Source organism: Parambassis ranga, chromosome 14 (genome assembly GCF_900634625.1).
Source record: "Parambassis ranga chromosome 14, fParRan2.1, whole genome shotgun sequence".
Lineage (NCBI taxonomy): Eukaryota > Metazoa > Chordata > Actinopteri > Ambassidae > Parambassis > Parambassis ranga.
Genome location: NC_041034.1, coordinates 6243105 through 6255705, shown reverse-complemented (window position 1 = coordinate 6255705; position 12601 = coordinate 6243105). Strand labels below are relative to the sequence as shown.

The 12601-nt window shown below is 41.8% G+C and overlaps 1 protein-coding gene across 1 annotated transcript in view; it reads right to left on the bottom strand.

The window, feature by feature from the left end:
* Window positions 1–2271: 2271 nt before the first annotated feature.
* LOC114445903 (follistatin-related protein 4-like) overlaps window positions 2272–12601 on the bottom strand; it is a 132421-nt gene continuing 122091 nt past the window's right edge. Inside the window, exons 12-15 of the mRNA XM_028421216.1 lie at window positions 12438–12587; window positions 9766–9873; window positions 3302–3411; window positions 2272–3106 (exon numbers count right to left, since the gene is read on the bottom strand). Of these exons, the coding sequence (XP_028277017.1) occupies window positions 2404–3106; window positions 3302–3411; window positions 9766–9873; window positions 12438–12587 (1071 nt within the window). The 3' untranslated portion in view covers window positions 2272–2403. The remainder of the gene's footprint in view (window positions 3107–3301; window positions 3412–9765; window positions 9874–12437; window positions 12588–12601) is intronic.

Below are 12601 nucleotides of genomic sequence, written 5' to 3'. Positions count from 1 at the left end.
AGCAACTGTAAACTGTATGAGAGTGTGACAGATCGCTGAGAGGTCAATGTGATCGGGATATATTTTGTTACATGCATGTCTCAGAGCTTTTGAATACTGCTTATTTAGTTGGATGGTGACTTTAGGGCGCGTACGAGCCTGAATATTTAATCGAGACAGAAAACTGGAATACCAATTAAAATGTGTTCATATTTCTCTTCTCAGTGCAACAGTGGTCTATCAGACATGTCTTCATGCCATGCCAAAAATTTTCTTTTATGGCAAATTAGCAGCAAATACTGAAGTCACGCTAAAAAAACGACGAATCTGCTTCACTCCTGTGTCGACTTTTTTTTCTCTTCTAACATAGCTCTGTTTCTAACCCTACACGTTGCATTGCGTTGGGGAGTTACAGGCACAACTACGCATTAGGACAGAGTGGTTAATATTCAATTTGGGTTACTGTTTGTCAGGGGGGAGGAAGGGGGTGGGAAGAAGGGAGGAGGGGACACGCACAAGCAGCACACTCCATTCACAAGACTCCAGTTAGATTTATAGTGGTTCACTAAATATGCTAAAATTGGACATGTGGAGATAAATATCAGTCAAATCTCATGTCTTTTAAACATCAGAGACCCGCCAGCAACTGCACAATCCCAAAGGCTGTGAATGTTTGTGGTGCGGTGATAAAAATGTGTGAGGTGTTTACTTCTAACAAAAACAGCTGACTACACGTTCAAGAAATCTCTTTGTTAGCTTAAAGTCAGACTTCTTAGCTACACAAGGAGGTGGCTGGCAAATTTCTGCAGTAGCCCAGAGTGGACAAAAGAAATTACAAATTCTGATTTTCTGAGAGTCACTCTAGGTCGTAATTTTAAGAGAAGAAAGAAAAAGCTTTGCCTCACATTTTAGGTCATTATGTACTAGCCATCAATGGGTGCTGTCCAATCAAAGCGTTCACGTGTTGACCGGCACGACTGCCGGGATACTTAGAGACATTATGGTGCTAGTAATCTCTGACAACATTATTACATCTGCAGAGAAGCTGCAGTGCAATCCTGCCACTAATGGATCATCATTATGATGATTAGTGTGACTGGAAATGCACAGAAGATGAAGCAGTCCAACCACAGACAGAAAATATCTGCTGATCCGACACATGAAGAGCTGCTGGTGTTCGTTTGGTTACTGTCTCCAGACAATTTCACAAGTAGAAATACATGGTTTTTTTTAGTACCACAATAAACACACCTGCGCATGTATGGTCAAATATGGAAAGAGGAAAAATATTAATGCAGTACATTTAGCAAATGTCTGTAAAACATGTATTTCTACTTTTGAAACAGAGATACAGAACATATTTTCCTGCTCAGGTGACTGCTAACTAGTGAAATATATGGGTTGTTGATTGCCACATGAGACGTGAGGCTACCTGACACAGAGTTTTATGTTGATGCTGTCTGAGAATGACGCACAAACGCTCATAGCCAGTCAGATAGTGGAGTTGATGCTGCTTTGGCTCGGGCCTCGGCATATGGGTCAGTGTAAACCGGAGTCATTACCCTGAGGGAATCTGCTAAGTGGTGTAAGTGGCATTTTCAGGCTTCGTGGCACAGGGCTGTGCTGCAGGTTTTTAGAATAAATGTAAGAGACAGCAGGGGGACAGATTATACCACTGCAAGAGACCAGGAGATATACTTTTCATTTGTGGTTAGGGTTCCACTGTGGACGGCTAATGGACCAATTGATCTCTTTGGATAGACAACGTAAATAGAGGATATTACATATGTGCATAAAGCCAGCCTTTGCCTGGCATAAGGAGGATGAAAGCTTTCAGGGGAGAGAGTACAGTACAATACCATGACGAAGGCAAGTAAACAGATGGTGTTGGTAGCTTTTAAGAGGACTCAGAACACGCATACACTAAAGGCAGACAGGACAGACAGACAGATTGTGGTGATTATATGCAGCACTGGTGAAAACGACAAACGTTGAGAAAAACATAAAAAAAAAAATCGGAAAGCTTTTTAGTCTAAAAAAAGTGAGCATTGTGCATAGTTCATAGTTTGTTAATAACCCCTCTTCAGGTACCTATTTGCTGTGATAACATGGAAGGAAGTGCAATAATGTACAATTCTGTATAGTTAAGTGCACATAGATCACTGTTGCACTGAACGGCATTGACACTTTCTCCCAATAGAAATATCACAACAAGTTCTCTTAATATTTTCTCAATTACTCTATTTTTAAGTGTACTTTTGTTACAACAAACCCAGGCGTGTTTCCCTCTCGCTCAGTCCCAGGGTTGAGTCCACAACTTATTTTCATGTAAATCTTAATAGTAGGTAATTTGGCCTGATCTTTCCTCTTCCTTTTTTTCATTTACCCTACTTCTACATCCTGTTCTTTTTTTTTTTTTTTAACTCATACCTCACCGACCCAGACAACTGTGTTCCCCCTCTTGATGTCTGACACCTCGCAGTGTGGCGTTCTCTGTTTGCCGTTCAGGACAAAGAGCGACTCAACTGATGGCGTCACCAAATACTGTCCAAACAACCCGCTGGAGACCACCACTCTGTTGGGGCCTCCCCAGGGCCAGGCTTGTGGGGTCAGGGGCTCCTTCAGACTTTGGAGAACCTCGGTGTGGCCTGAGGACAGATCAGCAAACAGCAGGTCCGTGCCTGAGCCTGAGGTGGCCACCACCACGTGCTGGTTGGACTCTGTGAAAGAGGGCTGGAATACTAGATCAGAGACAGCCACAGGCTCGTCTATTTCCTGGTTCAGACCCAGCTCCCCTTGAAAGGACACTGTCTGTACTATCAGCTTTGAGCTGCGTGGATCTGGCGTCACGATGTAGCGGCCATCCGGTGACACGAACGGCTGACCTGTGATGTTTAGGTTAGGGCCAATCACGGCGTCGGTCACGCTGTCGATGAGGAGCTGAGGCGGGGCTTGCAGGAGGCTCTTACTCTGGCACTGGATGAAGTAGAAGCCGCTCAGGTGTGTGTAGGCCATGCTGACTGGTATGCAGCTGTAGTTCTTCAGGCTGATGGTCTTGACACGGTGGAAGGTCTCCAGATCAATCTTGTGTACAGCAGGTTCATTTTTGAGAAAGACAAAGGCAAACCTAAATCGACAAAGTTCAAAAGAAAGGTTAATAGCCTTTCTGGATTTTTTGGGCAGTGATTAATACACATCAAGATTCTCATTAGAATTCTCATTTGCTCTTTTCTCCTTTACTTCAGAAGGACAGTTGTGATGAGCGAGTAATAAGGTCGCCTGTGTTTTAAGGTCAGAGGTGGCTGAGTGTGTGCTACTTTACCTCACGTGGGTGATGATGAGGTTAGTTGGAGGAATGAAGAAGTCGCTGACCCTTTGGAAAGTTGTGCGGATGGCATGGTGTACTTCCCCCACACTGGCTTGAGGAATAACCTGTAGACAATTCCAGGAATGAGAAGATTGGATAATAAAGACTTGTTCTCGTACAAAACTCTTCAAGATTTCAGTTTCATCTTTCAAAAATGAAAGATGACATGTTTGTGCCTCAGTTCTAGAGACATAAAATATTTTTAAATACATAAAGAAATCTTTTTTTTAATCCGAGTAAGTGACCTTAAAAGTATGTCTTTTATCTCACATTAGCTGCCATGTTGACTGTTCCCGATTAAACTGTGATAAATAGACCTATACTAGCCAAGCTGATAAAAATCTAACTACACGATTGTGTTCAAAATGACATAGGAAAGCTCTGCACTTAACTGGCTGCAGTGCCTTTTAGTTATGGAGCAAAGACTTTTCTGTATCGAACATATAGTTCAGCATCCTGCTGTAAGATACACCCGAATTTCAAATCACCGCGTTCTGACCTTTCAGCTTCATCAGAGCGCCCTGCTGCTACTTTCTGTAAGTGAAATGAAGGTTCATACGTCAGGCCTTAACAGCTGGAGATTGTTCAGCTGACATCCCCATTTATCCTGAAAACAGATAAACATCTACAGTATATGACTTGAGCTGATGAAATATGGGCCTGCTTCACTTCTCTGTGAAACATCTTACTCAGTGACGGTTGTCTCGGGAGTACGTGCTACTATAAAAGCCCCATCTCTCATGTCATACACCTGGCACTGAATCAGCATGTTTGTAAAGTGCAAGGAAGGAGTGTGTTCACTTTTGACACGCTCCTGATGCACCGTCGGGTCCATGACACGTGCTTCATCATACATACCTACGCGATCAGGTCACAGTCAAGGACGGGCAGGGTGGTTTATGGGAGTGCATTTAATACAAGCAAACAGGCAACTTCATATCCGTAATGCTACTTCTTGAGAGCGACAGGGAGACGAGGGTGATATGTTTGTGGAAGCAGGAGCTACACAGCTGTTGTTGAGAAGGGTTGTGATGTGTGTGGGTAATTCGGGACTGTCCGAGAAAATGGAGAGCATCAACCTTGGTACAGTCAGTCAACAGACAACCTTTCAGTGTAATGGCTGCCATCCAGAAATGTGACTTTGAACTCATCCAACACCAGATCACCTGAATTCCCACCCTCCCCTAGGCCGGCCTTGTGGTTCCAGAGGCTCCTTGAGTCTTTGGAAAAACCTCAGTGCGGCCCAAGGACAGATCAGCAAACACTGGGTCCATGCCTGAGATGGCTACGACCAAAAAACCCAGCTCTCTGACACTGTTTGTACTATAAGCTTTGAGCTTCATGGATCAGGTGTCGCAGTGTAGCAGCCGTCCGACGACACCAGTTGCTGGCATGTGATACTTAGGTTCAGACAATCATGCATAATCTGAATTACCACCCCCCCAAAAACTATGTCTTCTCCAAAATAAATAAGGAGCTTGGACGTCTCTCTGGAAGTCTGAGACCCTGACGTCTACAAAGTAGGGATCTCTACTGCTGGACTATGCCAAAGAATGAATGTGCTAGATCTTTTCCTTATCTTTTCGCATGCTCTACTTTCTCTCTGCTCATTGAAACGGTTCTAGATTTTGACACCTAAGCAAATGTTGCTAGAGAGCATATAGAATGTGTTTTTAAAGGAAAAAAGAGTGAAGTGTAAAATCTATTTTGATGTCTACGCCTACACCACTAAAGCTGAACCTCTACCTGATGCCCAGTGGGTGGCCAGACTCCTTCCTCACATCTATCAAATGCAGGGAAATAAAAATAGCAGTTTAAGTTGCCGGGTTGTTACTTTTCTCTTCTCTACTCCTCAGAAGTGCTCCCCCCCTCCACTCCACACTCCTGAAATCTCATCCATTTTTAACAAAACAGATCAGCCTGTTTCTCGCTGCTCGCAAGACATGAAAAGAATCCTCGTTAGCCAAAAGTCATTACAACAGTTGCGGAATACAATGACAGGAGTTAATGAGGTTCAATGTACTATCACTCATGTATTATGAGACAGCTGCTGTGGTCCACAGAGCTGCAGGTGCTTCCAACTTAATGCCACTGGCTTCCCTTTGTTATCGCTCGTCCTTGGATTTCATATCCACACACTCAGCAATGAGGCCCAATTGAGTTTTAGTGCGCCCCAGCCTCCGCTGCCTGACCTAATACCTGAGGGGGATTTGGTTCTGACTGAGTAGCTCTGCCTTTCAACAACATTCACGAGCTTTGAGTGGTTTTTAGTTTTTAATTTCCCCATCTATCTCCGGCACATCTAAATGAGATGGGATTCTTCTAATGCTCCTGAGTATTTAGGAAATTCAATAACTGTTACATGGCTTTCTAATATCACCTCATACACCGCTTGTTACAGAAATATGTACTTTTCATATATACTGTTAAGACTTACTCATCCTGTTGTTCTGGGGAGGCAAAAAAGCACATTATGTATTCCCTAGAAGACTCAAAAGCAATGCTCGATACTGGGACTTTACAGCTTAAATTAATAATTTGCATGTTTTCGTCTCAGAGGCAAAGATGATAGATTTGCATGTAGATATTCATGTCGAGCTCTTTTCACATCACAGTTATTTGTGACTCCAACATGGATGAAAATTGAGCTGCATTGAGTTTTGAATGTATTTTTGAAAAGTGATAAAATCCATCAAATTAGATAACAAAAAAATTGTTGCTTGTAGCCTTACAACTGCGACCAACGCACATTTTCTGATCTGACGCATGTATCAGCACCACCTTTCAAAACAACTGCTGCGAAAATAAAACTCCTGTGGTATTATTTTAAGCCGTTAATAGCTAGTACCTGTAAAGAGATGGAAACAAGGGAGAAGAGGAATGCAACAAAAGCTCAGGTCTCCAGTCAGGCTCAGAGATGCTACTTTGTGGTTGGCGGTCAGTGTAAAACCATTTTCAGGTCTGACACCTCTGTGGTTTAAGTTAGACAACAATTTGAGGGCGACTTGGGAAAACTCACGGTCGGGATTAACTACTTAATTAAGGATAAAGGGTCTAAATTTGTCATGATTAAAATAATAAGCATTTGGTTAAGGCTGGAGAATTACTGTGGGCCTGTGTTAAGAGTGGGGGGGGGGGGGGGGGGGGGGGGGGGGGGGGCAAACAGTGGGTATTTGCTGACCTCTAGTCTCTAAAGACTTTGTGGCTTTTATAGTAAAACTGTGCAATATATCTTACATTGCTGCTCTAAGATAAAACAAAGACATAATTCCTATACTTAGTAAAGGTCTGTGTCACTTGAGTAGAGAAAAATTGGCTGATTTATCCTTTAACTTAGAAGGTTACTTTGCTTTTATTGGACATCTTAAAATGTAGCTGCAGGAGCCAAGAATCAAACCAGAGATCTCTATATGTTCTATAACAACTAGACTAGCTGAGCACATTTTTTTTAATTTTTAGCTCTCTGTAGACAAAGCTGAAAAAACACCCTCTTGCATACCCCTGATGACAGAAAATTGTGCCTTTCAGAGCCTTGAACACTCCTGAATACAGAAAGCAGATAACCTGTAGTTAGTATTCAAATCTTCGCTCACACATAAATCATTTTTTAAGGCTTAGTTTAGAACAACCTGTCTCACCACACATTCATAACAAAGGTTAAATTCTTCTCTCTTCAGAAGATGACAACAACTCCCAACTGACCTGAACTGTCCTTGGGTATGAAGTCAGCTCTTTAAGCTCCACTGTGAGTACAGTGAGACAGGGAGCATTAACAGCTACCTGTCCTCTTACCTGTCTGAGACGCTGAACAGTTTATCCTGTAAAATACATTCTGTCGAGCACTTCTCTGCTCCACAACACATCCATAAATTGTGTCCCTCTGAAAACACTCTAGGTTCAGTCTGATGATGATGGGAACTGCATTTGAACAATGTAACCCTCATGTTGATACAGCTTTCTCTCAGATTGGAGCTTTTTTCTTGCTCATAGTTTGATCCGAATCAAAACTTAAACTGAGTTGTCGCATGATGTTTTATTGCTTTCAGAATAGAACAGATACAAAGATAAATGGGGTGAAAACAGATGGGAAATAGTGTGTGTGTGTGTGTGTGTGTGCAGACAGGAAAATAATGTGGCTGTGAGTTAAATATCTTCATGGCACGCAGACTCAGACTGGACTGACAGCCTGAAAGGCCATGTCTCTCTCTCTCTACCCTGCAGACATTCCTCCATTTGTCTTCTCTAATGAATTGACAATCACACTCCCTTTGATGTTTACACAGAGTTATTGAACCATCCTCAAACTTGGCTGCTAAATAACACCACACACACACCTACAATCAAATTAACATGCACACAAGAGACACACGCTAATGCACATGTATGATCCGCTGAAGCAAAGCGGTGCCTCTGGTGGTGACAGCCTGCTGCTGAACGGGTCAATTACTTTCAGTTCAAATGATAATGACATTATCAGATCATTTATTTGTGGTGTGATCTATGTGCCCTCCAATCCATTATGCGGTTTCCCTGCAATTGCATTTTTGATTGATTCATACCCTTCTCACTAATTATTCATTACTTCTGAACGGCTGCAGGAAGAGGGGAAGTGACTGAAATGGAAAATATAAAAATGTTCTCTGCAGTCAGCTAGCCACAAAACACGAGATATGTTATGCAGAAGCTGCTGTCTGTAGTTGTTCAGAGTATATCTGGTGGAAATGGTGAAGTCTGTGATGGAAAAACATCTTTTCATAGAATTTTCTGCTCTATTTAAGAAGTGTAGAACAGAATCAGCACAATCACCACACGTGTGCTTGTTCATTGAGACACCTACACAGAAACAAATCTCCTGCTACACCTACACTCTGCAAAGGTGCAAAAGGAGGAGGATGTATGCATGCAGTGTATTTGGCCATGCAGATTGCAAATCACTGTAAAAGTGTTACATCCCACACACAGGTGGTTCTTTTCACTACTACTTTATGTAGCCAAATCATAGTGGCACCTCTTGATGCAAAACAATCCGCCATGTTTTTGGTTTTTTTTTGTTTAATGTTAAAATAAAAGTGTGTGTCCCACTGGTGGGAGAGAATTTTTTTGTCAACAAAAACTGTAAAAACATTTGCAAGATAATAAAATCTGTGACCAAGGATAAATAATCAAAATAATCCTGTTCTGGGTTTTATAGATTTATATAAAATGCTTAGGGTTAACTATAAAGAAAAAAATAAATCAAACTAATAGTATTCAAAACCAATACTGCACTGGGAAAAAAATTATTTATGCATGCCTCTGAATATAAAATGAGTCATTCTGCTTGAAAGATCCTCAGAAGAATAATACAGCCGAGTGTATCATCCCTCTGCAGTCCTTATAATGAATAGACACAGCACACCTCACACGACTATAATAGGATCCTCCCCTCCAATGGGACAAAGCAGAACAATAAACATGTTTGTGTCTATTACAGAGATTACAAAGGGATCCCTTGATGGCTTTACTCCTAGCAGCATCCTCCACACATAAATACTGTCTCTTTAAAAAAAAAAAAAACAGCTTCACACCTCTCCTGCAGGTACCACTTCTAGTCCCTTCTCTCTCCTCTCCAACTCCTCGACCCTCTCTGCATCCTCTGCCTCCTCACCCAATCCCCCGGGGTGGATTAAATACAACCACACCTGTGATCATTTCTCATTTGTGAAGCCTCCAACACCAGCGGTCCAAAGGGACGCCAAGCACAAGCCGACGGCGGCGCAGCTGTGAATTGCTGTTTTACTGGCTTGGTAAACGTTCTAAAACATACATAGATTAGATGTTTTCGCACAAATACTTATCACGTAAACAGGGATGTAGGTACACAACGGTGCTCAATTAGTTCTGAGACGCCGTTTTCCTCGCTTGGTGAACTTTCTACAGCTTATATAGATTATATTCTCCCCAGAAGCTAATCGCTCATCAGACTGCACAAATACACACACAGCAAAGCAGGTGTAGAAATAAGACAATAATAAACAGGGGCTATTTTGGACTTTTATACCTGTGCTATGCTGGATTTATGTAGAATGATCACACTATGATTTAAAAAATAAGGTGGCATAAATCTAGCCCGGTAATTATTAAATCCATTTGATGTTTTCCAAATGAGATTCTGTAGTAGGATAATTACGATAACATGACACAAAGCTTGACTAAAATACTCTCTGATACGTAATTACATGTGATGGCGATACACGATGCACCGCAGTTGGTCACGGCTCAGTGGTCATATTATCTCCTGGCCTGTATGTCTTATCTAGGTTGTAATAATGTCAGTAAACATTGTTCAACATTCGCAAACAAGCATCTATGAAACACACACATATTATATTTATGGCCAAACTATTAATCAGGCTTTAAAAGGAGTACTTGACACTCACCTGAAGTGTTGGATGTGATTTGTCCATATCTCCCCATGTTAGGACCCAGACCTGGTCATGTGATTTGTCATACAGCATCTTGACTGGAAAAGGATCTGTTGCTACTGCCTAGAGGACATGAAAAGAAGATTGCAGAATGTCACTAAAGTCCTAGTAAAATCTGATAAATAGGAAGACATTTTACTGTATAGTATTGGTGATAACTGTATCAGAAATCCACACGAAGTAAGTAAAGTAAAAAGTAAAAATTCTATTAATTAACCGCAAAACAATGACAGTACTATGGCATTCAGAAGAGATTGTTTGGAAATGTTTCATAGAGGAAATGAACTCGACACCTTTTCTAGGCCAAACTTACAGGGTTGCTCAACTAAAACAACAAAGCTTAGTAACTAAAGGACAGAGCTTGAATTCTGATCACATTATTTTAGCGAGACCCTTACTGAAATACCACATCCATACAAAAAAAGAGGTCACCATCTGGGGAATAGTATAAGAGTGCACACGTTGGACATATGCATGTTTTGATGTGTGACCACCTGGCAAACTAGTTTACCATATAACCTAAGAAAGCATCTAATCAGGAAAGTGATGGAAGCAAACAAGGCTGTAGAAATGGAAGGAAATGGTGTACAGCATGCATTTTCCAGCGTTTCTATGAGAGAGGCTTTAGATAAGGTTTCTGACACACATCAGGAGGAAGGACAGGAAGAACAGAGAATAACTTGAACAGACAGAGAAGGAAGAAAGAAAAAAAAGAGGAGGCAGAGGAGAGAAAGAGATGGGATAGGTGGGGGTTATACTCAGCCTCAAATCTGCTGCAATGTCAACAAAAAGGAATAACACAATCCATTACCCTGCTTCTGCCTGGGTGGACAGGGAGCTGCTGACACTCTCACCAGTGGAGCGAGACCAGAAGCTCTGTGTTCAGTAATGGGAGGCCCAGCCCTCTGCTCTGCACTGGTCAGCCAAGTGTCAGCTCAGCATGTGCCTATGTATAATATGAGGAGATGGTGGACTGCATGTGTGAATTTATCTGTGTGTGTGGGAGCAGGGTTAAAGCTGAGGTCTGGCCTCCTTTGAGTGAAATATGAGGCAATACACCTCTGAGAGTGGATGCTGAAATGTTCATTTTAAAGTAGAATTAAAGGAACAATGCATGCAAATAAATACATATTATTTAAATGTGATGTATTTAAGTGCCAATGGACAACTAGAAAACATTAGGGCTCTGCAATGATCCATAAAAAATGCACAAGAAAAGAGAAGAATGACAGAATCCTAACTGACAACTACAACTACTGACAGCTATACACTGTGTCTCCCTGATTTAGGAGCCACCTTAGTCAAAGCGACAACATAACCAGAGGTTTTTGCCATCTGGTTTTCTTTTTAATTAGCTTGTGCGCCGTTTGTTTTCAAACCCAGTGGGAGGCTTAGTTAGTGCAGGTCTCAAACATCAGAGTCAAGGTTAGAAAGATAACAAAGGTGCTGTATCCTTGCACGGAACAGCACGAACACCATGAAAGCCTTTAATGTTGACGCCTCTCCAGCCTTCATCTAGTGTCTCTTGGGAATCACAACTGTGAATGAAGGATTCTGCAAGTGTGCAGAATTTTAGAAATGTGCACAAACAAATCTATGTTTCCATATAGGACAAAAAAAATCAAATCTGGATTTTACCCTGGATTTAAATATTATTTTTTCCCCTGGATAGTTTGAAAATGTAGGTTAGGCAGAGATAGCACTCTTATCACTGACCCTCAAGGCCCAGTTTGTGCTATAAGACACATAAGCTGGATCTTTTTTCTAAAAAAAAAAAAACAGCTGTACTTTTTTCTTTTAATATGGACATTTTTCTATATCATATTTACCCCATTTTTGATCCCTCTGTGTTTCTACAGATGTAGTTTAAAAGCAGGCCATGAGATAACAGAAAGAGAAGAAAAGGGGAGAGGGGGGAGCAGTGCAATAAAGGATTAGAAAGCAGTTTTACAGGGTTGGATTGATTGGAAGAGAACTGAGAGAGAGCTGAAGTTATGACCTATAGTACAGTATCGTTGTAAAAACATCTTAATGTACAGATGTGACAGTTTCCTCAGCATCTCATTCTCTCTTCTCAGGCTTTTGCTCATCTCCCTTCTTCTCTCTCGCCTCCTTCTCCTTGAGTCAGGCCTATTTCTTCTCATCCTGCACCTCAGTATAAATGATGCTGACCCTGGGAAGGACCCTGAGGGATTTAGTCTCTAAACAGCTGTTACAGGCAAGATAAATGGCAGGTCGGTTAGCACCCACCTGGGCACCATATTGTTTCAAGTGCTTGAGGTGCATTTGATTTATTCTACCTTGCACAAGGCTTCTTATATGGCTGGCAGTTCAATAGTGTGCAGCTCACAGTGTGATGATGTGCGACACTTAGCCAGACATTACCTTCATATATTAGCAAGATGTTCTGTGTATATGTAACTTTTCATGTGTGATATAATTCGACTAAAGAAACTCAGGTTAAAGTGTAACTGCTGAACTTCTGTTCCCAATAAACTTTGCCTCTATGAGAAGTTTTGTACTGAACGTTAGAATGTCACTAACTTTTTGATAAATAATTCCTCAGATGTTCTGAGATTCTTTCTCGTGTGTTGTGACAGCTCTGCCTGATAACCGGCTCCACCCACCTGTACCACCTTCTGCGCCTGGATATCGACCACCAGCAGTCGGCTCTGGAGGGGCTGGGTCACGTAGACGTACTTATCTCTGATGTTGACTGCTGAGGACCACACGCAGCGCTGAGGTGACACCCCTTCACCTTTTGGGCACATCTCCTCCTGGGAAGAACCAG